Here is a 26931-nt window from a genome sequence, read left to right as displayed (position 1 = left end):
ATAAACCAGGAAGTACACAATCTTCTGATGACCAGACCTTGGGTATACAAGTCTAGGGACGCAGATTCGTGTAAGAAGTCCTGATACGGCCACGATAAAGATCATCAAAAGGCTAAAAGGGACATTTGCTTTAAACTAGAGCATCAGACAGACATTGTGTACCTGTGGCAGGGTTTGCACACCATCACTTCCTACAAGGTGAAATCAGAGGGCATCTGAAGTGACAGCGTGGCATCATTCCCAGACAAGCTCAATGTGTTCTACGCACACTTCAATAGGGAGAACACTAATCGTGCCTTTCTTGGGCCACATAGCCCTCGATGGTATGGCAATCTCAGTCACCAAGACTGACATCAGAAGATCCTACAGGATCCTACAAGGCTCTGGAGGCCAAGTCAATGGATATTTTTACAGCAAAGGTAGATAAGTTTTTGATTAGTTCAGGTGTCGGGGATTATGGAGAGAAGGCAGGAGAATGGGGTTAGAAGGGAGAGATACTGTAGATCAGCCATAATTGAATGGCAGTGTAGACGATGGGCCAAATGGCCTATTTCTACTATCACTTATGACACGAAGTGCAGGAGTATCTCAGCGGGTCTGGCAGCATCCCTGGAGAACATGGATAAGTAATGTTTTGGGTTGCGACTGCAGACTTGGGAGAAAGGAAGCGGGGAAAGGGAGGACAGCATGGCAGATAATAGGTCAACACAAGTGAGAGGGGGTTTGATAGGTAGATGGTTGGAACAAAGGTCAGAAATAAGGAAGGAAGCTGTGGGGGGGGCACCTTAGTCATTGCTGCAAGTCTAATCTGAGTTCACATATCCCAACTGCTGTATGTGACAGGTAGCAACAAATTACAATCAGAGTATTCGGATTTTGCATTCCATTCCAACTAAGTTCATGAGCTATTGAAATATTGGTAACAGAATTATATATTCAGAGTCACTGGCCACTTGTAGCACAATCCTACTTTGACTGAAGGTCATTATCAATAAGTTCAACAGTGACTGGACGGATACAAGTCTGAGAGTGTGTTTATATATAGAGAAACTATTTCCAATTTGCTCCTTTTTTGTCTGCAGGAATTACTCTGTTGTTATCAGATGTTGCTGTTGTTTCCATTTTATATTTTCCTTCCTCCCTCTTTAAAAAAATTGCCATTCCTCCCAACTCAATAGCAACCACAATATTGTTCTTTTATAAAATGATAGTTATCCCCTCAATGAAAGATACAGTCAGGCCTCCATGGTAAAAGGAAACATTTAAAGTTTCAAAATACAGAACAGAGGATAAAAAGAATGCAAAATGAAACCATTTCCTCTCCTCTTTACTCTTCATTTGCTTTTCAGTCCGTGAGCACTCTGCAAATGGGGGGGAAAAAAAGGAGCATCATAATCCTAGGAATCTTGTTTATTTGTTGTTATTTTTATTGAATTTTGGCATTCTAGATGACTGAGAATTTTCTGAATATTTGTTTCTCGAGCAGTGTTATTCTAGCTTTGAGCCCCCACCAACTTCAATTGTCTGGCCACTCAACCATTGCACTATGGCAGGATTTGCAGAATTGACTGGGGTTTCCATGCCTGGTCTTGGAGATTGAATGCATTAGGGGCTGTGTGGCCTATTGATTTCATGAACGCTGGAAATGTCTTCTAAAATGTCAATGAGGATTTCTGCTGTAAATCCCAAAACTTACCACCATTGAGTAATCAATGCAAATGCAGCTCACTCAATATCTTTGGAACAGGTTGGTGAATTGTATTAAATATAGAACAAGGTCAACAATGATAATTGTTTGCTCAGGATTTATTACAGATTGTACATGTGGTGGCCTCTCCCACCAGGACCACCTGTTACTTGCTAAGCTATGTCTTACCCCTCCACTTTTGCAGCTTCCTTCCCACCCCCACATCTATTTTCTCCAGAGATGCTGTCTGGCCCGCTGATTTACTCCAGAACTTTGTCTTTTTCTGTAATCAGCATCTGGACTTTCTTGTTTTACTCGCTAGACAGTTCTATTACTATAACATTTTCTGCTAACTAACCCAGATTAATTGAAAGAGTTAGATAGAGCTCTAGGGGCTAGTGGAATCAAGGGATATGGGGAGAAGGCAGGCACGGGTTATTGATAGGGGACGATCAGCCATGATCACAATGAATGGCGGTGCTGGCTCGAAGGGCCGAATGGCCTCATCCTGCATCTATTTTCTATGTTTCTAATTACACAAACTATCTTAGATTGAAAAATCCACTGGAATAATCTAAAGACAAAATACTTTGAATTTCAAGCAATTGTACTAAAGTTAGTTGCTGGAAATACTGAACAGGCCCAGCAGCATCTGTAGAATGAGAAACAATGTTTCAGGTTTTGAAATTAGGTTATCAGCCTGACATAAATGATGTCTCCCTCACCACAGATGCTACCTTACTTGCTGACTATTTCCAACATTTTCTGTTTTATTACTGTGGAATAACTGCTTACCCTGTCCTTTGGTGCCTTGGATTTTTTTCTGTGAAGAAATGGGAAGCAAAAGATGAAGGATGAAGTTCTTGGAGTTTCCGGCTGGACATCAATCTCTTGACTTGGTTCCAGTCCATTTAGACTAAAATGAAAGTGAAAGAGAATAACTTAAGACAATCGTGGATTTTGAGAGATGTTTTAATTCCTAATTACCTTGGTATGCTGGTTGATTATGCCAGCTGCTGCATTGCTATGGAATACACAATAAGATATTGTGGTCCCTGTGTAGCATTGCATATTAAGTGGCATGCCATTTCTTTGTGGATTTTTAGCTGCATATATTTCCCTGTCACAAGATTGTTTTAACTAATAGGGAAATCCTTGGAAATCTATCACACAAGATTGTTATTGATGTTTGTTATTAATTAATTTCCAGTACTGTCACTTGTAGTCAGAGGTTATATTCTTGTTTTCAGACAGTGAAAAAAATTAACTTACATGGTTTTCATGATTAATGACACCATCTCATCAATAGTAATTATATGTGACAAATGTTTACATAGGTGGTGCAGTGCTAATTATGGATCCCTTTAGCCACAAGGGCCACATCTAACTCCCTCTTAAATATAGCCAATGAACTGGCCTCAACTACCCTCTGCGGCAGAGAGTTGCAGAGATTCACCACTCTCTGTGTGAAAAATGTTTTTCTCATCTCGGTCCTAAAAGATTTTCCCCTTATCCTTAAACTGTGACCCCTTGTTCTGGACTTCCCCAACATCGGGAACAATCTTCCTGCATCTAGCCTGTCCAACCCCTTAAGAATTTTGTATGTTTCCATAATATCCCACCTCAATCTTCTAAATTCTCGCGAGTACAAGCCGAGTCTATCCAGTCTTCATATGAAAGTCCTGACATCCCAGGAATCAGTCTGGTGAACCTTCTCTGTACTCCCTCTATGGCAAGAATGTCTTCCCAGCTGTTCTGAGGCAAGTGAACCATTCTATCAACAACTAGAGAGTGGTTCTGAGCTACTATCAACCCTCACTGGAGACCCTCGGACTATCTTTAATCGGACTTTAACTGGCACTAAACGTTATTCCCTTTACCATGAATCCGTACACTGTGGATGACTTGATTGTAATCATGTTTAGTTTTTCTGCTGACTGGTTAGCACTTCTCATTGTACCTCGGTACACATGATAATAAACTAATCTAAATATGGACATTGAGGGCCAAAGGGTGTGTCCTTGTGCTGTACAGTTATGTGTATTTTGTAAAAGAGTAATGCCCCTGTCCCACTTTGGAAACCTGAACGGAAACCTCTGGAGACTTTGCGCCCCACCCAAGGTTTCCGTGCGGTTCCCGGAGGCTTTTGTCAGTCTCCCTACCTGCTTTCACTACCTGCAACCTCCGGCCACCACCTGCAACCTCCGGGAACCGCACGGAAACCTTGGGTGGGGCGCAAAGTCTCCAGAGGTTTCCATTCAGGTTTCCTAAGTGGGACAGGGGCATAAGTTATAGTCGGAGAAGGGACGAAAGGAACACAAACTATGCTGTTAAATTCGCCCCTCAATGTAACCTTGTAATAATCTTATCCACTCAACATAGCAATTTGTAAACCTTGTAAATTATGTATCAAGTGTTTTCACTATAGCGTGGATGCCACCATTCCTCATTTAAAGTGGAATAGTCAATTGTTAGTAAAAGTATTAAATGGGAGTTTCAGATTAAGAGGTGGATTGAGGAATGATTCAACTAAAAGTAGGTCTTCTTGATGCTTAGACACACCTACATGAGTTCATCACTAATGCTTGTTTCCTGGAGCAGTCTTGTCCTTCATGTTACACTATCTTCTTGCTCCTGATTTACAGTATAAATGGGGATGATTCATCCGATACCGTTTAATGCCATTATTAATCGATTTTTGCAGCAACAAGTGAACACATGGTTGAATTGGAACTGATGATAACTAGTTTGGTGTAATTTCATGAAGCACTTTTGCTCAGTATATAAAGGACATGTACAAGCCATAGTGCTATTTAAACAAAGCCATGTAAAGGCTATGCCTTGGTTACTCACCGAGTTACTTCCAAGCTCTTCAGTTCTTTCTGCAGGTAAGTGCATTCTTCTCTTAGGTGCTTAAGGAAAATTGCATTGATAAATCAGATGGTAAGAGCAAGATTAAAATACTGACCGCAGAAGCATGTCTTTATTTAAAGTCTCAAAATGCTTCATAGCTACTTTTTAAATAAGCTCAATCCTGGCAGCTAATTTAGAAACTGCAGGATCCTGAAGAGCAGTAAGATAAATGTCACTTTGTCAAGCCTGCTACAATACATACTGTAGCTGATATGACCATAACCTCAGCTTTGCTTTCCCATTGACCCAAGCTAACCTTTCTCCTCTTTATTTATCAAAGATATCTGACATAAGTATTTTCAAAGACTTTGGAACTCTCTTCCTCAAAGGGCAATGGGACCAAAACTTTACACGAGATCAAAGCTTGCTTTAACTTTATCTTTAATGGGAGACCCCTTACTTTAAAACAATGAACCCCAATTCTAAATTATTTCACAAGATGGAACATCCTTTCCACAGCCACCCTTTAGTACATTTCAATCAAATAGTCTTTCACTCTTCTAAATTTCAGTGGATCTAAGCTGAGCATGCCTATTGTTTCCTCAGAGGACAACCTGCCCATTCTTGTCTGCTATATTTCCGCTGAACTGCTAACAAAGCATTAACAACCACCCTTATGTAAGGAGATCAATACTCTTTATAACTGGACTACAATGCTGGTAACTTCACAAATGTACAAAAAGTACATTTGATTACTTCTACACTCTTGGTTGGATATACATCTCCACTAGTTATGAAGAAAATTTGCAATTATGGTCTCTGAAGCTTGTAAAACATTGCCCATTTAATGCATTAGTAGCTACAGTGTTTGGGGCAAAGACGCATCATTTATTTATTTGCCTGTACTCTACAATTTGGGCTTAGTGATAGAAAAAAAATCATATGTGGGTAAAGTGCACATTGTCAGATTTTATTAAAGGCCATTTTTATCCATTTTGGTTTCAACATGTAGAAATTACAGCTGTGTTTATACATAGTCCCCCCCATTTCAGGGCACCATAATGTTTGGGACACATGGCTTCATAGGCGTTTGTAATTGCTCAGGTGTGTTTAATTGCCTCCTTAATGAAGGTATAAGAGAGCTCTCAGCACCAAGTCTTTCCTCCAGTCTTTCCATCATCTTTGGAAACTTTTATTGCTGTTATCAACATGAAGACCAAAATTGTACCAATGAATTTTGTTTAAGAAGGAACTGCAGATGCTGGCAAATCGAAGGTAGACAAAAGTGCTGGAGAAAGTCAGGGGGTGCAGCAGAGGAAATGGAGCAAAGGAAATAGGCAACGTTTCGGGCCGAAACTTTCAAACTGATGTAGGGTGGGGAGAAGAAAGGAAAAAGGAAGAGGAGGAGCCCAAGGGCTGAGGGAGAGCAGAGAAGGGGAGGAGACAGCAAGGGCTACCAGAAATTGGAGAATTCAATGTTTATGACGCTAGGGTGCAGACTGCCCAAGTGGAATATGAGATGCTGCTCCTCCAATTTCCGGTGGTGTTCACTCTGGCCATGGAGGAGGCCCAGGACAGAGAGGTCAGATTCGGAATGGGAGGGGGAGTTGAAGTGCTGAGCCGCCGGGAGATCAGGTTGGTTAATGCGGACCGAGCGGAGGTGTTCGGCGAAACGATCGCCAAGCCTACGCTTGGTCTCACCGATGTAGATCAGCTGACATCTAGAGCAGCGGATGCAATAGACGAGGTTGGTGGAGATGCAGGTGAACCTCTGTTGCACCTGGAACGATTGCTTGGATCCTTGAATGGAGTCGAGGGGGGAGGTAAAGCGACAAGTGTTTCTCTTGCGGTTGCAAGGGAAAGTGCCCGGGGAGGGGATGGTGCGGGAGGGAAGGGAAGAATTGACCAGGGAGTTATGGAGGAAGCGGTCCTTGCGGAAAGCAGACAGGGGGGGAGATAGGAATATGTGGTGAGTGGTGGGGTCACGTTGGAGGTGACGAAAATGACGGAGGACTATTTGTTGTATGTCACGGCTAGTAGGGTGAAAGGTGAGGACTAGGGGACACTGCCCTTGTTACGAGTGGGGGATGGGGAGAGAGAGCAGTGTTATGGGGTATGGAAGAGATCCTGGTGAGAGCCTCATCTATAGTGGGGAGGGGAACCCCCGTTCCCTGAAGAATGAGGACATTTCCAATGCCGTGGTGTGAAACACCTCATCCTGGGAGCAGATGCGGCATAGACAGAGGAATTGGGAGTAGGGAATGGAGTCGGGAAGCAGGGTGGGAAGAAGAATAGTCAAGATAGCCATGGGTTTCAGTGAGTTTATAGTGAATGTCGGTCAGAAGTCTATCACCTGCGATGGAGATAGTGAGGTCAAGAAATGGTAGGCAAGTGTCGGAAATGATCCAGGTGTATTTGAGCGCCGGGTGGAAGTTAGTGGTGAAGCGGATGAAACATAGAAACATAGAAAATAGGTGCAGGAGTAGGCCATTCAGTCCTTCGAGCTTGCACCGCCATTCAATATAATCATGGCTGATCATCCAACTCAGAATCCTGTACCTGCCTTCTCTCCATACCCCCCGATCCCTTTAGCCACAAGGGTGCAGGAGGGTACCAAAGCAATCGTTGATGTAGCGGAGGTAGGGGTCGGTGATGGGGCCCTAGTACGCCTCAAACAAGGATTGTTCGACGTACCCAACAAAGAGGCTTGTTGTGCCAATGAACGTCAAATAAGCCATTATGAGACTGAGAAACAAGAATAAAACTTGATGAGACATCAGCCAAACATTAGGCTTACCAAAATCAACTGTTTGGATCATCTTTAAGAGGAAAGAGCACCGGCGAGCTTACTAATCGCAAAGGGGCCGGCAGGCCAAGAAAGATCTCTACAGCTGATGACAGAAGAATTCTCTCTATAAATAAAGAAAAATCCCCATACACATGTCCGACATATCAGAAACACTCTTCAGGAGTCAGGTGTGGACGTGTCAATGACCACTGTCCGCAGAAGACTTCATGAACAGAAACACAGAGGCTACACTGCAAGATGCAAACCACTGGTTAGCTGCAAAAATAGGGTGGCCGGGTTACAGTTTGCCAAGAAGTACTTAAAAGAGCAACCACAGTTCTGGAAAAAAGGTCTTGTGGACAGATTAGACAAAGATGAACATATCAGCATGATGGCAAAAGTATGGAGGAGAGAAGGAACTGCCCTAGATCTAAAGCATACCAACTCATCTGTGTAACACGGTGGTGGGTTGTTATGGCCTGGGCATGTATGGCTGCTGAAGGTACTGGCTCACTTATCTTCATTGATAATACAACTGCTGATGGTAGTAGCATAATGAATTCTGAAGTGTAAAGACACATCCTATCTGCTTAAGTTCCACCAAATGCCTCAAAACTCATTGGCTGACGGTTCACTCTAAAGCAAGACAATGATCCCAAACATACTGCTAAAGCAACTAAGGAGTTTTTCAAAGCTAAAAAATTCTTGAGTGGCCAAGTCAATCACCCGATCTGAACCCAATTGAGCATGCCTTTTATACGCTGAAGAGAAAACTGAAGGGGACTAGCCCCCAAAACAAGCATAAGCTGAAGATGGCTGCAATACAGGCCAAGCAGAGCTATGTATGGTATACATGGTGAAACCAAAATGTGTAAAAATGGCCTTTATTAAAATCTGACAATGTGTCAGATCTAACCAAATGTGATTTTTTTTCTATTACAAATCTCAAATTGCAGAATACAGAGGCCAATATATAAATGATGGGTCTTTGGCCCAAACATTATGGAGGGCACTGTATAACTGATTACGAGATTGGTGAATCCTAACATAAATACCAGTGAGCACTGACCTACCATGTTTGATTCCAACATCATCTCAAGCGTGTTCATCAGTTGATCAATGTACAGATTTTTCTGGAAGGAACAAGAAATACTGATATTTAGAAAGATTTGATGAATTTGATCATGATTTAGTACAAGGTTATTCATACCAATAACAAGACCCACCTTCCACAAACGGTGCAAAGGTCTTTACGCTGGCTGTCTGATTACCCAATTTACTTACCACTCCAAATTTTCTGGGTCTAGAGATTAGAAACAAGCTTTCCTTCTTCCTGTTATATTGTGTGTGGGTGAATCTTATCTCTATATGTGGATTTGTTAACACAGCAGTTAGAGATCCATGCAAATGAATGGAAACTGAGTTACTGTAAAGTTAACTGGAATTTCACAGTAGGAATCTTTTTCTAAAACTCGATTTAAGATGGTAACAACTAGACACTTTGTTAAGAGTGTAAAGGATGAGGTTAGAAATTCAACCTCAATTGTTCAGCCCCAACTTGACAACAAATTTTGACAATCATTCAGACAAACATACCTAATTTGTTGAGTAAACAAATGGAAAGAATGTGCGGAGGGCACATCTATGAGTAAAACTTAATGTTTAAAAGTAATTGATGACCAAATTATTGAAAAGAGAGAATTTTATTTGTGAACTCTTACATCACATGAAACTGGTTTGTGATTTGCAAGTACTGCCACGCTGGTGGCTTGGTTGTGTGTCGACAGTGTGAGGCCTACACTAACTCTAGTCTGAAGTGGGAATTATCAATGAGGTAATGCAATACCCATTTACTGGATATGCCTGGGGCTGAGATGTGTCCTTGTTGTCGTTGATTACATAGTGGAATCCTTGGAATGCATGCCCTGCATGACCAGCCTAGTGCAGCTGTCCTCAAATGAGCATTGCTTCAATTATCAGTAATGCTGAGAATCTCAAGGACAGTAACATTTGGAACTCTGCCACAAAATATGGTACCAATTGATAGGGTTAGTCTAGTCACCATATTAATAGTGAAGGCAAGACAGTACATCAATCTGTAGATATCCATTCACTGGTATGTCAGATATACCAAATTATTGACTGGGGTGGGGTGGGAGGGGGGGGGGGATGGGTGGGAGGGGGATGGGGGGTGGGGGGGAGGAAACTTTTGAATCTCTCCCTGCAAGTGACTTTTTCTCGTCGGGTCTCAGGTGTCGTTGACTGAACGAGGAGCGGCCTCCAATGGGAAGAAGCCGGGGACTCTGGTGCCGACTCACCGTTGCCGTCGCGGGGCTGGCAGCGGGTGGAGCGGTGGAGGAGCGCTGCCGCTGCCGCTGCTGCTGCTGAGTCGGAGGCTGCAACTGCGGGTTGCGGACGCGGCAAGCCAACCGCTTTTCGGGGCTTAACGGCTTCTCCCGCCCGTGTGCGGGGTGAAGAACTCCTGGAGCGAGGCCTGAAATGCCCCGCGCGGCTGGAATGGCCAAGCGCACACCGGGGGCTCCAAAAAGAATGCGACCTCGCACCACATCTTTAATGGCCGCGGGAACGCCATCGCCAGCCGGGGGCTTTCTCTGACTCTGACAAGAGTGCAGTGGAGAGATAAGTTTTTTTGGCCTTCCATCACGGTTATGGGGGGGGTGTTTGTGTTAATTGACATTATGTTGTGTCTGGGGTCTTTTTGTGTGTAATGTATTTTTCCAAATGACAATTAAATGACTCTTGACTCTCTTGAAATACTATCAAGTGATATTGACTGAGTATACTTCAATGTTCCACCCACCTTTCAGCAACCAAATGTTACTCTTTGCTGAGAATTGAGAAATACCAAACTAAAAGAATGAAGAACATCTTTAGCCCAACTGTTTCTCTCTCCACAAATGCTGCAGGTCCTGCTGTGAATTTCCAGATTTCCAGCATCTTTAATTTGCTTTTCAAATACGTAGATGAGTCATACAATACTGATACGATCTCTTCAGCCCACAGTGTCTATGCTGACCTTTTTGCCCATCTACGTTAATCTCACGTGCTCAAACCTCAAAGATTCAGTTTATTTATTCATGTGTTTCGTAGTCAATGCCTACTATGTTCTAAGGTACACAAAATTGCTGGAGAAACTCAGCGGGTGCAGCAGCATCTATGGAGCGAAGGAAATAGGCGACGTTTCGGGCCGAAAACCTACTATGTTCTGTTGTGCTGAAGCAAAGCAAGGATTTCATTGTCCTATCAGGGACACATGACAATAAACTCACTTGAACTTGAACACTTGACTTGAAGTCTAACATAGAAGAATGTATGCCTCCTACAAATTTTAATGATAGACATGATACTCTGATGAAATGTCTCTACCCTTTCTGCAGGGGTTCTGTGCTACAGAGCCGATTCTTTGTACCATCCCAAATGCTCCTTCCTCATTTGAAGAGGCCATGGATTAGAGGTTTCCAGGAATCATTGGGGATGGGGTTTTTTAGGCTGATGGTGGGGGAAGTGTCAAATGGATTTCAGTGCAAGTACACGTAATGCACTTTGGATCCAAAAGTGAGAGACAAAGTACTTTCCAAATGGTGTCAGAGGCACATAACTCCATACACACAATATAAAAATGTCATGGACAGGTCACTAAACAATTAAAAAGATTAATGCAATACTTGTCTTTATATCACGAGTACTACAGTGCAATGGAACCAAAGTTATGTTATAGCTCAATTTCCTTTGTCAAATCTACACGCTACCTGCGGATCCACGCTAATCATTAGTTACAGTGGTTGGCAATGGTAATGTAAACTAGTGCATGTTCCTTTAACATAGTGACCTCACCACTACTAACCACTCCCCATATCACCAGTATAATTGTAACCTCCCCACCTCTAGATCGCTCTCTAGCTCCAGTGACAGACCACGGACAGCTAGGGCAGTAATGTATCTGAGTATTGTTAATAGTAATAAAACAGTAGTGAAGACATAGTGCGTTTTGACTCGTCTTTACAGGTAAGTTCTTAATTCTTGGGTTTGATCCCATTGTGCTTATCCAGCGCAAGTTCTGGTTAAAAACATTTAATGCTTAAAATACACATCCTAGTGTAAGTGAACTATCTCTGCTGCCTTGAACAGACAGAGGCAGACACAACTGTCCCTTCCAAATATTTCACTTTAGTGTGTTCAGCTCAACCACGTCAGTCTACAAGCTGAGGCTAAATCTATTTTATGCTCCACGCCCACAACCCAATGACCAGAGCAGTCAATATCAGCTAGTATTTTTGACAATCCTGGACTTGGTCTGCATAGAACAATACACCAATGGAAAGATTGAAGTTATTTTACCACAGTTATGATGTGATCTCTGTCTTCAGATAACATTCTGGCTTCATCTAACACTTCCTGTAAGATATATGTTGATATCAGATTTCAGGAGAATTTTTTCAAAAACATTTCTAAAATAACATTAGATTATCACCACTCGAGAATCCAATTCAGGCATAGTGAATACAACTTACATGAAGGAACTTTGCCTTGTTGATCATGTCCTTAACAATGTGCTCCTGCTGACATCTCTGATCCTCCAGTTTCTCAATCTTAATTAAAACAAAAGAAGGAATGTTAAAGTAATTTTAAGCCCCAAAATCCATGTCAGTTTCAATTGGCAAGCTTCTTAAATCTGAAGAAAATCTCAAACACCACACAAATTTCAGTTTTAATTCTGACTGGGATGATAGTGGAGAGAGATTGGAATCAACCTTTCCACAGAAGGGTATGTTAATGAGGGCATATCCCTTGGATTTTTCTCAGTTTTAGACCTGGCTGGCCAGATGGATGCCTTTCAAGAGAAGCTTAATTACCACCCAACTCTTCACAGTCGTGCATGTTACTCACTCCTTGATATCAGACATCTACATCTGCTAAAACTATTAAAATGGCTGTTTTTGTTGGGGCTGTATTTGTTGGCAGTGGCAATGACGATGCGGCCTTATAGAGAATGCAATGAAAATAATGCCAAAAGAAACAACCCATAGAGTTGTCAGAAGGTTTTCACATCACATTTATTTTTTTTTCCCCATTAAATGCAGTTGTGTGTCACAAGGGGTTACGCTAGAGAGAGCATGCACATACAAGATGCACAACTTGAGGAAGAACATTGATGTGTAGGTAGCCTGCAGGGAACAATGGGAATGAGATAACAGGGGGCATAGTTAAAACATGGTTAAAACGAACTTACCTCTTGTTCGTAAAAACTGAACTGGCCAAGAAGACTCTCCTGTTGCTGCTGCTATGATGAAATTGAAACACGTTATGTTCACAGACTGAATCAAAGCCACAGAATCAAATCACAATCAACCTAGTGTATGAGTTTACTGGAAAATACACCACCGTTCTATTGTAGAGTCAGAATCATGGAACCCAAGCTCTGCGCCATCTTGCTGAGGGCAATTAGGGGTAGGCGATAAATAAGAGCTAGACCTGTGATACTTGCAATTCCCTCGTGAATGAAAAAAATATAAACAATTACTTGTGCTAGTTTATAACTAATTTTAAAAAATGGTAATTACAGATAAATAAACGATCTAATAAAAATAAGATATTTACAGTGATGATGCATTTGCCGCAGCTTGGGAGATCATTTTCCTGTCCTTACATGGCTGTTCTTGTCCAATTTGTCTACAATTTCTGTCCTTGGTGCACTACTGCCCAAGGTTAGAAGGCTGATGGTTAATTCCCATTGTCTAAATATGGCCTTAATCCCTCCACTGAACCAACAGCAAATTAAATGTTTTGATTACAATCTGAAAATTCTACAATGCCAGGACATTTCTTGCACATCCAATGTTACCATCACTAGTATATTTCACTTACCGACATCACTTTGGAGATACAAATGAGGCCTTCTTCAGAACGCATATAATTCTGGTCTGATTGGCCAAATGCCATACATCTGCACTTTAAAATATTGTAAATCACTACTCAATTGTTTTAGTCTGAGTGTCTCCCTATCTGTCCCAATACGAAAAGTTCCGGCTGTGTCAACCTTATCTATTGTTCCAAATCTGCTGGCTGTTATAAATCTTTCTTAGTACAATATTTAATTTCTTCTCATTGTTTGTCCCATTTTCCAGGATGACTTGGTTTCTGATCTCTTTGTCCTTGTTTGGATCTTATATTATTCTATTCTAGTACTGACCAGCCAAAAGTTTTGTTTCTTCAGTTGCCAATATACATCCTCCACATTGCCCATTTCTTTCACCATGTCCTGGAGAACACGGACTTCACTGCATGATTCATGAAATCTGTAAAAATGAGTCAGCTATTTATTTAAACATTGTTTTTCCAGAGTTTAACCATGAATTAAAGACAATAAATTGATGAAGACTAAATGAATCCCAGCTTTGGATAGGACTGTTTTTGCACAAAACCTGTCTGTCCCACCTTATTCATTTCATTTATGTCTGGGTTTGTTAACGTAACAGATTTTATAGCTCAATGGATATTCAGCCCTCATGCTCTTTCACCCCATTCGACTTTTCATTTTCTAAGGTGTAGCTGATGTGTCTATGTTTTCTAACACATTTATTTAAAACATTTCTCTTGTCTGTCTCTTTTGTCAGTCAACGGTTGTCTTATATTCCTTAGTGTTAATATTAACTCACTGAGTGTCATGACATGTAGACGTTGATTCATTGTTCTTGAATCTAATTTATTAAGTTTAATTTATGAATCACATTGATTCTTGTGATACAGTTTTCTACCTGCTTCCAATCTGAATAACAACCCTATGCCCATTCTTTCATTGTTTTATATTTTATTTAGCCAATTCACTTTTCCATCAGTTGTCCAGATTGCACTAACTTTGTTACAAGACTGTTGTGTATAACCTTATCAATCAATGAATCAATCAGTTTTATTCGTCACTTGCACATAAAGTGCAAGCAAAATGAATTTGCCAGCAGCGATACAATGAAAAAGAACACACAAAAACACAATAAAAATTTAACACAAACATCCACACAGCATTCATCACTGTGGTGGAAGGCACAAAATTTGGCCAGTCCTCCTCCATTTCCCCCCCATGGTCAGGACCTCAACTGCTGCGGGCGTCCAGATGAGTAGACAAGGTAAAAAGATCACCCAAAACATCACTTGATATCAAGGACTTCTGAAAATCCAAGTTATTGTCAAGCTTATACAAGCCTTGTCTACTATCTGTTGCCTTGTCACCTCATTAAAAAGGTCAATTAGTCTTTTGGATCTAGGATGCCAATTTATTATCTTTGCGTATAACATTATGACCTGCATTTGACTCATGAGATATTTTTGACGTCAGCCATTGAATTGGAACTGCCATTACTGCTTGATTCTTTGCTCTTTATTGGGATGGACAATGCAATCCTTGAAATTGGCTCTCAATCTGTAAGGCCCAATGCAGGACAAGGCCTTGCTGATGAAATCACTAAACCCCATTGCCATTAATGTTCTAACCAATTAAAATATTTCCCCAGGCTAAGCAGCGATCAAAGTTATAAGACATTTAACAGTTATAAATGTTATTCACAAACATTACAAAGTCTACAAAAAAATCATACTGTTAAAATATTTAACTGGAAAAAATGAATTGCATTGCACCTGCTTTTCTCAGCACTGTGAGATCAGATTTTAATTTTACATTGAATGGATTGTGATAATGGTAGTTTCTGAGTGAAACTATGCTGGTTGTGAAATTGGTCTGGGCAAGACAATGTTAGTTCCATTTGCCTGAACCTGGAGTAAGACATACATCTAATAACATCACTTGATATCAAACACCCATTTTCATCTATACAGACATGAATCGGACCTCAGAGCGCCACACTCTACCACTGCAGAAGTCTTGGTCAAACTAAGAATATAGCAAGATAGTTTTTCAGATTTTCTCACTACTCAAACTTATATTTGTTTGACTTTGGGAGACCTGATTAAATAGCTATTCGAATGATTTTCACAAGATTTCATTATAAATCAAGTTTACCCAGCAAGGGAAACACTTATTATATTGATCAGATTGGCATTCAGTGGGTAGGGAAATGCACTTAGTCTACATTTCATGGTAATAAAGACCACATCAGATAATTCCTCATGAGGCTCGGCTCAAGTCCATTTAAGTCATTGCATCAACACAACAGACAGAGCTACTGAAGAATAAGTTGTTCATTTCACTCAATAAATGACAACTGAGGGATCTGGTCAATGTAGCATCATTCTTATTTGCGCAATTCCATTATTTTGCACTGATGAGTTTGCCGAGTGCATTTCCAAGGATACTTGCTTATGTTTTCTTTTTGGAATTTCTTCCCTTTCGGCATGGTTAGTGTGTCGAGCTACGGTAATTAATTATTGCATTGTATTAGCATGGAGTCAGCTTTTAGCCAGTGTTTGGGAACATATCTCCCTTCTTTAGTGTTTCATGCTCAACACTATTAATTGAGTTTCTTCAGGAGGAGAATTTCATATCACCATGGTTTTTTTTACTTACTCAATATCAACACCAGAGTTCCTTCCAGATGCTTCAAACTTCACCAGGTCATCATCTACTAGAATTGAAAAAAAAAGATTATCTTTGGCCCTCCGCCATAGACATTCGATAGAGGATTTGGTAATTAGTGAGCTTTCTTTGAAATTGCGTCTACAGTGTATGTGTTGGGGTCCAGTACAGATGATCAGAAATGTGCATACCCAGGAACCTGAAGTGGTTGTCTATCTTCACTACTGACCTGCCAATGGAAATAGGTGCATGGTCATTCAGCTTTCTCTTTTTGAAGTCAAAAATCAGTTTTTTGGTCTTGTGGTCTTGTTAATGATGAGCAGGATTGTTGTTTTGCACAACTCAACCAGCTGTCAATCTACTTTCTGTACTCGTCATTTATCCAATGACGGTCATCGGCAAATTTAGAGATTGCGCTCGAGCTGTGTCTGCTACATATTCTTGGGTATAGAGAGAGTAGAGCGGGGGACTGTGCATACAACCTCGTAATGCTCCTGCCAGAGGCACTTACACTTTCAGATTAAGATGATTGAAATTTACTTTAACTGTTGCTTTCTTTGTTCATTTTCGTACATTGAACTAAGGCCGCTGTCAGATTCATTTCTGACTTGTTTTACGATGAACTCTCCTTGTTAGCTTTAAAAAGATTGGAGAAACACATGCTGGAGAGATGCACATATCCATTCTGAATCTCAAGGGGGCACTATTGTTATACAACTGGGCTACATTGTAATATGCTTAGATAATGGAAAGTATGAGGACATTAAAAAAAAAACCTCCAATCATTCATAAAATTTACCAGTATTGTTGCAAATGTACCTTTCTAAGGCTGACTCAAACTAGCAAAATCAAATGTGACAGATACATTGTGGCATGCAGAACATACAAAAGTCCTGCGCAGGAACAGGCCCTTTGGCCCACAATATCCATGACAAACCAGATACCAAGTTAAACTAACCTCCTCTGCCTGCATGCGATCCATATCCCTCCATTCCCTGCATATCTATGTGCCTTTCCAAAAGTCTCTTAAATGCCACAATATCAGTCTCCATCACCATCCCTGGCAGTGCATTTCAGGCACCCACCAATCTCTGTAAAAAAATAACTTGCCCTACGAATCTTCTTTAAACTTTGGTTGGCCAAATCAGGACCAATGAAGAGACTGAGTATAGGAAAGAGATAGAGAATTTGGTAACACCGTGTCACAACAACAACCTTTCCTTCAATGTCAACTAGATAAATGAGTTAGTTATCAACTTCAGGAAGTGGGGTGGAGTATCTGCCCTAATCCGCATCAATGGTGCAGAAGTGGAAAGCATCAAGTTCGAGCTGTTGGAGCATCAAGTTCCTTGGCATTAATATTAGTACCAATCTGCCGTGGACCAACCATATTGATCCGACAGCCAAAAGGACATAATGCCTTCAGTTCCTTAGGAGACTGAGGAAATCAGTCACAACAGATCACAAACAGTCTGACCTGGTCACAAAACATCACAAGTTAAGAGAGCGCAGCAGTGGTTGCACTTTCTGCGCCGGATGAGAAGAGCTCACCTCCCCCATCCCGTCCTCACCACTTTCTACAGGGGCAACATGGAGAGCATCTTGACCAGCTGCATCTCTGTCTGGTTTGGGGACTGCAAAGCCTCCCACTGGAAGTTCGTGCAGAGAGTGGTGAGGACGGCTGAAAAAAATCATTGGGACTTCTCTTCCTTCAATCCGGGACATTGCGTGCAAGCGTGGCTTGTCCAAGGCCAACAACATTATAAAAGACCCCACACATCTCCATCATGGACTGTTCACTGTGATGCGTCGGGCAAAAGGTATCGCAGTATAAGGATGGGCAGGTTTTGCAACAGCTTCTTCCCCCGAGCCATCAGACTCTTGAATTCCATATAATGTGCCGCCACTATTATCTATTTTAGCTTTTTATCTATTTTACCCTTTTGGTATTTTATGTTGCACGGTGAGCCAGATGCAACAAAATTTCGCTCAGACTTGCATTTGTTATTGTATTTTTGAATGACAATAAAGTATTTGATTGATTGATTGATTGATGAATGAAATTTAGCACGTCTCCAGTGACTCTTACAAACATCTACAAATGCACCATAAAAAACATACTGTCAGGTTGCAACATAGCATAGTTTGGGACCAATTCTGCCCAAGAACGCAGACTCAGAAAAGCAGCCAACATAATCAAAATCTTATCCAAACCTGGTAATTCCTTCTTCTCCCTGCTCCCATTGGGCAAAAGGTACAGAAGCTTGAAAACACACACAACCAGACTCAGCAGTGGCTTCTTCCTTTCTGTTATTAGGCTTTTGAATGCCCCCCCCCCCACCAAGTCAAGATAATCAAAAATCACAATAATAAACAGCACTCTTGTGCAACACCAAATCCACTACAGGCAAAGCAATTACTGTGTCAAAATAAGTATGCCTTTTATTAACATACTTGAAATATTTTAACTTGTAAGGAATCAGAAGATGATGATAGCACTTCAAGCATGGAATGTTCAAAGAACTACACCACATCTGTGCCCAAGATGAGGTGTTCCATACCAGGACATCTCAGATGTCCTCATTCTTTAGGGAACGGGTGCTCTCCTCTTTCCATCACAGATGAGGCTCTCACTAGGGTCTCCTCGATATTCTGCAACTCCACTCTTGCTCCCCCCTCATCAGCCGCCGCATGCAGCACATAATCCTCGACACCTCCAACAGGATCCCACCACTAGCCACATCTTCCCATCGCCACCACTTTCCGCTTTCCGCAGAGACTGTTCCCTCCGCAACTCCCTGGTTAACTCATCCTTTCCCACCCAAACCATCCCCTCCCCAGATACTATCCCCTGCAACCGTAGGAAATGCAACACCTGTCCCTGTGCATCCTCCCTCGACTACGCCCAAGGACCCAGACAGTCTGTTCAGGTGAGGCAGAGATTCATTTGCACCTCCTCCAACCTCATCTACTGTATCCGCTGTTCTAGGTGTGGACTCCTATATATATCGGTGAGACCAAGCGCAGGCTTGGCGATTGTTTTGCTGAACACCTCTGCTCAGTCCGCCTAAATCTACCTGATCTCCAGGCTGCTAACCACTTTACCTCCCCCTCCTATTCCCACACTGACCTTTCTGTCCTGGGTCTCCTCCATTGTCAGAGTAAGGCCCAGCACAAATTGGAGGAACACCACCTCATGTTTCGCTTGGGCAGCTCACACCCCAGTGATATGACTATCGACTTCTCTAACTTCAAGTAGCCCTTGCTTTCCCTCTCTCTCTCTCTCCATCCCTCCCACTTCCCAGTTCTCCAACCAGTCTGACTGTCCCAGGTTAGACTTTCTGTTTCCTTTGTTGTTACCTTCTAGCTAACAATGATCTATTCAACATTTTCCACTTCCTTTGATGCCTTGTTCTCACATCTGATACTTCCTTATCTCTGTATCTCCCCTCCCCAGATTCTCAGTCTGAAGAAGAGTCTCGACCTGAAATGTCACCCATTCCTTCCCTCCAGAGATGCTGCCTGTCCTGCTGAGTTACTCCAGCATTTCGTATCTATCTTCACATGTTCAAAGAAACAAGATGGAAGGCTATCCCTAGTCATAATTTAAGAAAATCGTAATAAATGTGGGAGTCATAATTCCATGTGGCAGTAATAAGAATTATGGAATGAAGTCACAATCTGCACTCAGGGGACAAAAGAACTGCTGGTATAGAATTTTTATTTTATTTTTATACCTTGAGAACTTGGGTTTTTCAATAATTTTTGCAATAGTTAGACCTAGAGCTAGGTTGCTCGGAGCATTAGAGATGAAGTATGGAGATGAAGTGTATGTGTAAAGATTCTTATGGTTGATTTCCCCATCAGCTCAAGCTGTAGATGCTTTGTATTCTTACCTTGTGATTTTCTCTTGGTGCTGATGGTACTGTTGGATTGAAATCTAATAGACATTTTCAACAAATATCTTCAGTCATTATCACCAGAGATTTCTGGATTTTAGAATTTAGAAAAAGGGGGAAATTCTGTTGGTGAATGGACAGATGGCAGCTGCATTATTTACAAGTATTACACATGCTTTAAAAAAATCTCACATAACTAGTTCCCAGAGTGATTTTACAATCATGCCACAATAATTTGTAGTAAGTGATAACAATAATAACTTGCATTTATATGGTACCTGTAATGTATGAGATGGGACTTTGCAGATAAATAATACATGCATACAGAGCCAGAGAAAGATTAGGGGAGGTTTCCAGAGGCGAAGGGAGGCAGGTCCAGAGAACAGGTTCCAAAGCAATCAAAATCCCTGTCAATGGTGCTTTAATTGAGTATGTGAAGGGAGGGCTGAAGGGGGAAAAGAGGTTAGAGGCTGGAGAAAGTTGCACAAATAATAGAATTTCAGAATGAAAACAAGAACTTTAAATTAGGTTCATTGGGATATCAGGAGACAGTATGGCCAGTATTGTGGAGGAAGACGTGAACTGCATTGTGCACATATTTAAGTTACTGGTTGACTAACAATGAAAGGGAGAAGAGAAGCATGCAGTTTTTGAATGAAAAGTATGCAAAAAAGTGTTCCAGCCATGGAGAAAAGACTTAAGTATGAAAGAAAATGAAATGGTGCAGGTCAAGTTAAGGATTTGGTACATGGATAGATTTTGGTATATGAAATACAATTTAATGTCTGATATGTCATCAAGGTTTTATGAGCATAAGCAAATGATGGCAGAGGGTGCAGGAAGTTGGTAGCAAAGCTGCAGAATTTATTGTGGCCACATAACCGTTCTGGTCTTCCTGATGTTTAACTAAAGGGAAAAGGAAATGTTCAGAGCACTGGACTAAGGCACCAGAGTTATGTGTTCAGATCCTGCTACTGCAACTACAGAATTTAAATTCAATCAATAACCAACAATGTGGTTTACTCTTATTTCTCATTTCAGGCAAGTATACAGTTCTATCGCACTTGTTAAAGTAGAGAAAGAAGAAAAACAGATCTCCCAGCATCAACCTAACTTGCAAGAAAACAATGTCTTTCCCAGCCAAAGGCATCCTCACAAACTCCTCCTCACACACTGATTAAAGGATCTTCAACTGGTAAAATTAACACTATTTCTCTTTCTGCAGATACTACCTGATCATCTGAGTGTTTCCATCATTTAATGGTTTTATTCCTCCTCTCAAACATATGCAGATTTGTGTATAAATTAGGAGCGCAATACCACATTCATCAAGAAACAGCCCGACTTAGTCGTCATCACAGAATCATGGAACATGCAACAGAATTCCCTCTCTACCAGGTTTTCCTAATATTTCCTAGCTGCAACAATCAACTGCAGTACCTTGGGATGAATTTCTACGTTCAAGCTGCTTCATAAACCATCGGAAGACTTACATGAGTGACCAGTGTATATTTTGCATTGACCATATTTCATTTAAACTCTGATTCTAGGGGAGTTTATAGGAAGGATGAAATTAACTGGAAATAGAGTTGGGATTGAGGGATAATAATTGTGTTTGTATCTTGAGAGGAGAGCAGGATGATTTCAAGTAAGTTTCTACCATGTACCTTATATAATCAACAAAAATGCTTAAGCACAGCTGAGGACTGAAGAGAGAGAACCAAAGTAGATGGGGGAAACAGAGGTATGAGGTGCCCACATCCATGGAAACAATTTGGTGACACTCAATACAATACAATATGAATTAAAGGTAATAGTGTTTGCTGGTGACAATGGAGCAGGTGAGAAGTGATGTGTTTAAAAGAGTTATATTAAATTATTCCCATAACACTCTTGCTTACATGCAAAATCTATTTTTGCAAGCAGATGTGTGCCTCAAAAACACTGAAAATAGGATACAATAGCAGTTACTGAGGATTATTTTTAATCCTGAGCTGCATGGTTTAGTTGTGCTCAATGTAAATATAATTTGGTAAAATGTTCCAACAGGAATTAATGGACAGAAGACTCAAAGTGAGTAATCAGTAATTGCTTTTAAAGAGCATAAAAAACATGGCAGGCAGTGTCAAGCAATGTCGCTTCTCCTTTGGCTCCGTGAAAACTCAAGGTCGGTTCCAATGGAACCGAAGATTCCAATGGGTGAATGCAGTGTAGCAGAAACTACAGAAAGTTGTTGGAATTCCTCTGCAGTCAAAGTCCCAACAGAAGTTGAACTTTCTACTCATCTGAAAAGTTTCAAAATAACCCGGCCACACCCATTTTCCTTCAACTCTCTTGTGCAGCTAGTTGGCCATATGATCATACTGTCCATTAGTTACATTCAGAGGTATTTCTTGCAGTTCTTTTTTCTTTTCTTTTTTTAAATTGGACTTAATTTGTGTCAAATAGAATGTTAATCTTGATATTGGACATCAGAAATGGATTTAAAAACAGCATGCATGTTTTTAATATTAAAGCAGACTAAATAACTTGAAAGGACATTCATAGTCTGCCAAATGTAATGACAGAATTGAGTAGGGTGTTGCTGCAAAGCAGATGCCTGTCCTGAACCTGACAGAGACAGAATACACTTTACAGTAAAGCTGGGATACTGCCATACCCCGAGACCTAGGTGAAACCTGGCAGTTGCACACAGTGGTGAGCATATTTGCAGATTTGCTTTTGGGTCTCTTAATTTACAGAAGTTATCTCCTTGAACTCGAAGTCAACACAGGTGCAAAGGAACTCCATCCTCAAGAAGCCACCTGTTCGCCAAGGACCCCAAGTGATCTGACTATATTGTACAAGCTTGTTGGATTTTATCTTATGACAGGGAACCAGAATCAAGGAAAGGAGATGTACTGTTTACATATTCAATGGATGGAGAGCCATATGAAATGATTGATTCTTCAATTGTTCTACCATGGAATGAAATAGGCTCAGTCCACCTTGTGTCACATAGGGTCCAAGGCCAAAATATATAGAGTACAATGTAACTCACATTTTTAGTTTAGAGATACAGCACAGAGGCAGGCTCCTCGGCCCACCGAGCCAACCAGCGACCCGCACATTAACACTATCCTACACATACTAGGGACAATTTACATTTCTGCCAAGCAAATTAACCTACAAACCTGTACGTCTTTAGCGTGTGGGAGGAAACTGAAGATCTCGCAGAAAGCCCACGCGGTCATGGGGAGAACCTACAAACTCCCCACAGACAGCTCCCATAGTCGGGATCGAACCTAGGTCTCTGGTGCTGAAGCACTGCAAGGCAGAAACTCTACCGCTGCGCCACCATGCTGCCGCATTGGTGTCTCCTCTGCAAGCACTCAGCAATTTTAAACTAGGCCAGGTTAATGATTGAAACAAATGGTGCTTGCTCTTATTTATGTGCAACAGTAAAGCATACATGCAGTATATGAAATGCAGAGCAGTAATTTACCAATGCACAATATTACCTGTACATGATAAAACATAACTACACTTACTACATCATACATTTGACATCAGGCTCCTTAATGTACATGCATAAACAGTGGTGAATTTATTTCATGTTATTGGCTGCATTTAATACAGCACCTCACAGAATGAACACATAATTGGTATCTTTCCAGAACCATCATTTGCATTACTTTAAAATTCTAGCAACAGAACAATGAGATTTCAAAATAGCTAAATAAAAGTTGGGGAAAATCATTCACATTAGCAAGTTGCAACAAAGAAAAACACCTAGTATAGAGAATTGTGCTGCACATGAACTGGCCCTTGGGTCCATGATGACTAATTAAACCAATTCCTTCTGCATGCACATGAACCACATCCCTCCATTCCCCATTTATTCATGTGGCTATCTAAATGCCCCTCAAATGCTTCTATCATATCCGCTTTCACCACCAATCCTGGCATGATTCCTCTGCAGCTTTTCCAAAGCATCCACATCCTTCCTGTAATGAGGCAGCCCTAACTGCACACTATACTCCAAATGCACCCTGCCAAAGCTTTATAAAGGTGCAATATGACTTCCCGAGTCATTAAAGTGCTTTATCACATCAAAGTTTCTCAAAAAATAACTGCAATTATTATGAAAGTATATTGTTTGTGGTAATGTAGCCAAACATAGGCCTACTCAACAATCACACCTCACAAACAATCGAGATGAATAAATAGCCATTGTTCCTTCCTATTGATATTGGTTCAGTCCAGGTCACCAGAAGAACATTCACCTGAACATTCAAAGGGAGTTGAACTCTAGTTCAGCCACCTATGTAAAGGATGCAACTGCCTCATTATTGCATTAGGGTGTTAGACTTGATTGCCTGGTCAAATTCTGTTGTAGTGCTCAAATGTCAAAACTGATGGGAAGATCTTCCTTGAGGATAACTAACCAAATATTCTACATAATTGAAAATTTACAGCCACGCTAAAATAATTCTCATCCAATGCTCATTAGGATCTGCTGGTTCGCAAGAAATATAGCTTAGAGATACTGCACTTAGTCACTGCCTCATTTCAAAACTATAATCCAGATCAGGCTGGCCTAAGCCTTTATCCTCTGCCACTTTACAAAGTCTTGGACTAGGTTGATCACATATCCAGAGGTCAGGCAGGTGCAGCCCAATGGCCAGCTACACCTCGGTAACTGGAGCATAGGTCTAAATATCTTGGAAAATTCTCATATAAGAGTTATGAATTTACACAAGCATTGTACATCATCTCTACATCTGTAGAATATATATGGAGACATCCAATAAAATTTCACACTGAAGAAAATTATTAGCACAAAAACCAGAATAATACCATTGTAGGGTGTGCAGTACTGCATATTCCTGCAATCAGACATCAGTTAACCTAAAAATATATGCGCAATTATGAAGTCATAATGTGGGAGGTTCTGATGTCACAATGTCACATTTATTCCAGGATTTCATCAAGACATTTTAAAATACCAAGCACTGAAATAAAAGTGGGCCATGGACAGATGGAGCACAACCAATTGTTCAATCATGAACCTGGTATTCAAACCCATGTAAAATCTGCATATTTTATCCATTATGATTTGTCAGCAACCACCTGCTTCTCCTGTGGGTCACTGACTATGACCTCTACAAAAACAGTGACCCATATGAGAGATTCTAATTTCAGAGCTAGTCAGAAAACGTATCTAATATCTGTATGCTTCACAATATGGGTTTGTTGTTAACCGCACGTAATTCCCGAATCAAAGATCTGTGTAAAAGAACATTACTACACCATTCGGAAAATGCTGCAAAAATACAATCTAAACAATGCACATCGTTTCTTTACCAACAGAAATTATTTCCTTCACCCTCCTGGCAATGATTAGCATTTCACTACCCCTCCACTTACATTTATTGACACTATTAATTTCTACTGCTCCCTGCAGTAACAGATTCTATATTCTTGCCATTCTCTGGGTAAAAATGTTTATGTTAAATTCCCTTTCTGATTCCTTGGTAGTTATACCGACAGTCTCTGGCTTTGATCTGCCCCAGGAGTGTCAATAGTTTCTGTATGAAATAATATTCCAGGAAATCTTTCATACTCTTAATTTCTATCAGAGGTTTAAGATGCCATTAATAGCTTCAGCAGCAAGGATAGATAGTCAGCATCTTTTTTCCAGGATGGACATATCAAATACTAGAGAACATAACAATATAGTGAGAGGGGCAAGGTTTAAAGAAGGGCAAGTTTTCTTTTCAGAGGGTGGCAAGTGCCTGGAAAGCACTGCCAGTCGTGGTGGGGGAGACAAGATACAATCGTGAATAAGCAAGGAATGGAGGAATATGGGTTATGTGCAGGGAGCTTAGAGTTGGTCTTGGCCAAAGGACCCGTTCCTGCGCTGTATTGTTCTTTCTGCGTTCACCCTGATTTTCTTTACTGTATTTATGTCGATTCTATGGCCATGATGTTGATTCTAATTGGTACAATATATCCACTACCCCTTTATCCATTTCTATTTTTCCTACTCACATTACTGTACAATACCTAGACATATCTAGTCCTGTTTTTTCCCCCCATACACAATTTAATCTATGGCATTATCCAACTGTCTATCAATCAAAACGCTCCTCATCTATATCCACATGTCACATGCCAGGCTTTGTCCCACTCCTACTTTTAGACTTTAGAGATACAGCATGGAAACAGACACTTCGGCCCACCGAGTCTGTGCTGACCAACTATCACCCCGTACACTAGCACTATCCTATGCACCAAGGACAATTTACAATTTACAGATGCCAATTAACCTACAAACCTGTGTGTCTTTGGAGTGTGTGTGGAAACCGGAGCACTCGGAGAAAACCCACATGGTCACAGGGATAATGTACAAACTCCATACAGTCAACACCCGCAGTCAAGATAAAACCTGGGTCTCTGGCACTGTAAAGGGCCTGTCCCACTTTCACGACCTCTGCTGAAATTGCCCTTGACTCGTATTCGCAGCATGGTCGTCACGAGGTCTTAGGAGGTCATAGGAAGGTCGTAGGAAGGTCGTGATGCCAGTCGTAGGTACTCGTGGCATCAAGTAGGTCAGGGCGTTTTTCCTAGCCTGATGAAAAATGTCCACGAGTAAAAAAGGTCGCAAATTAGGTGATGAAAGTGGGACAGGCTCTTCAGGCACAACTACAGCTTTCTCTCCCCTACTATAAATAGTCTGAAGAAGAGTCTTGACCCAAAATGTCATCTATCCATATCTTCCAGAGCTGCTGCATGACTGCCTGAGTTACTCCAGCACATTGTATTCTGTTTTTTTCTCTTCATTTTTGTTGCTCAGATATATATTGGCTTTCAGATTTACTGCACTGTTGGAGATTTCATACTTTGCATTTTCTATGCCACCATGGGAAATGGTTATACTAGACAGTTTACACACCAATGTATTCATTATGTTTTTTCACTTTCTCTCGGGTTATGGGCAAAGCAGGTCATATTCCATTATAACTATTTCAGAATATAGGAGCAAGAGAGGGTCAGTGAAGATCATGTATATTCTGCTGCCTCAACTCCACTTTCTTGCACAATCCCCATATCTCTCAATTCCCTTAATCTCTAAAAAACTGTCATATTTAATGAACTCAGTGGCCATGCTTCCAGA

At 41.0% G+C, this 26931-nt stretch overlaps 1 protein-coding gene across 6 annotated transcripts; it reads right to left on the bottom strand.

Moving 5' to 3' along the window:
• Positions 1-786: 786 nt before the first annotated feature.
• Positions 787-25543, bottom strand: LOC129705171 (uncharacterized). 6 transcript variants are annotated; one of them, XM_055648625.1, is made up of 11 exons: positions 24612-25543; positions 15865-15922; positions 13540-13645; positions 12580-12630; positions 11861-11938; positions 11688-11744; positions 8402-8461; positions 4541-4599; positions 3850-3954; positions 2483-2603; positions 787-1361 (listed from the first exon to the last, which is right to left on the bottom strand). In XM_055648625.1, exons 1-11 carry the CDS (start codon positions 24652-24654, stop codon positions 1335-1337), a joined length of 765 nt encoding a protein of 254 aa, XP_055504600.1. In that variant the 5' UTR covers positions 24655-25543; the 3' UTR covers positions 787-1334. The 6 variants fall into 6 exon arrangements, with proteins under 6 accessions (XP_055504600.1, XP_055504599.1, XP_055504601.1 ...); XM_055648624.1 differs by lacking the exon at positions 24612-25543 and adding an exon at positions 19770-19900 and having other exon boundaries at positions 12580-12627; XM_055648622.1 differs by lacking the exon at positions 24612-25543 and adding an exon at positions 19770-19900 and having other exon boundaries at positions 788-1361.
• Positions 25544-26931: the final 1388 nt, after the last annotated feature.

Source organism: Leucoraja erinacea, chromosome 17 (assembly GCF_028641065.1).
Source record: "Leucoraja erinacea ecotype New England chromosome 17, Leri_hhj_1, whole genome shotgun sequence".
In the NCBI taxonomy this organism is placed as follows: Eukaryota; Metazoa; Chordata; class Chondrichthyes; order Rajiformes; family Rajidae; genus Leucoraja; species Leucoraja erinaceus.
The sequence above is the reverse complement of the archived record's forward strand: the minus strand, read 5'-3'. Positions and strand labels throughout refer to the sequence as shown.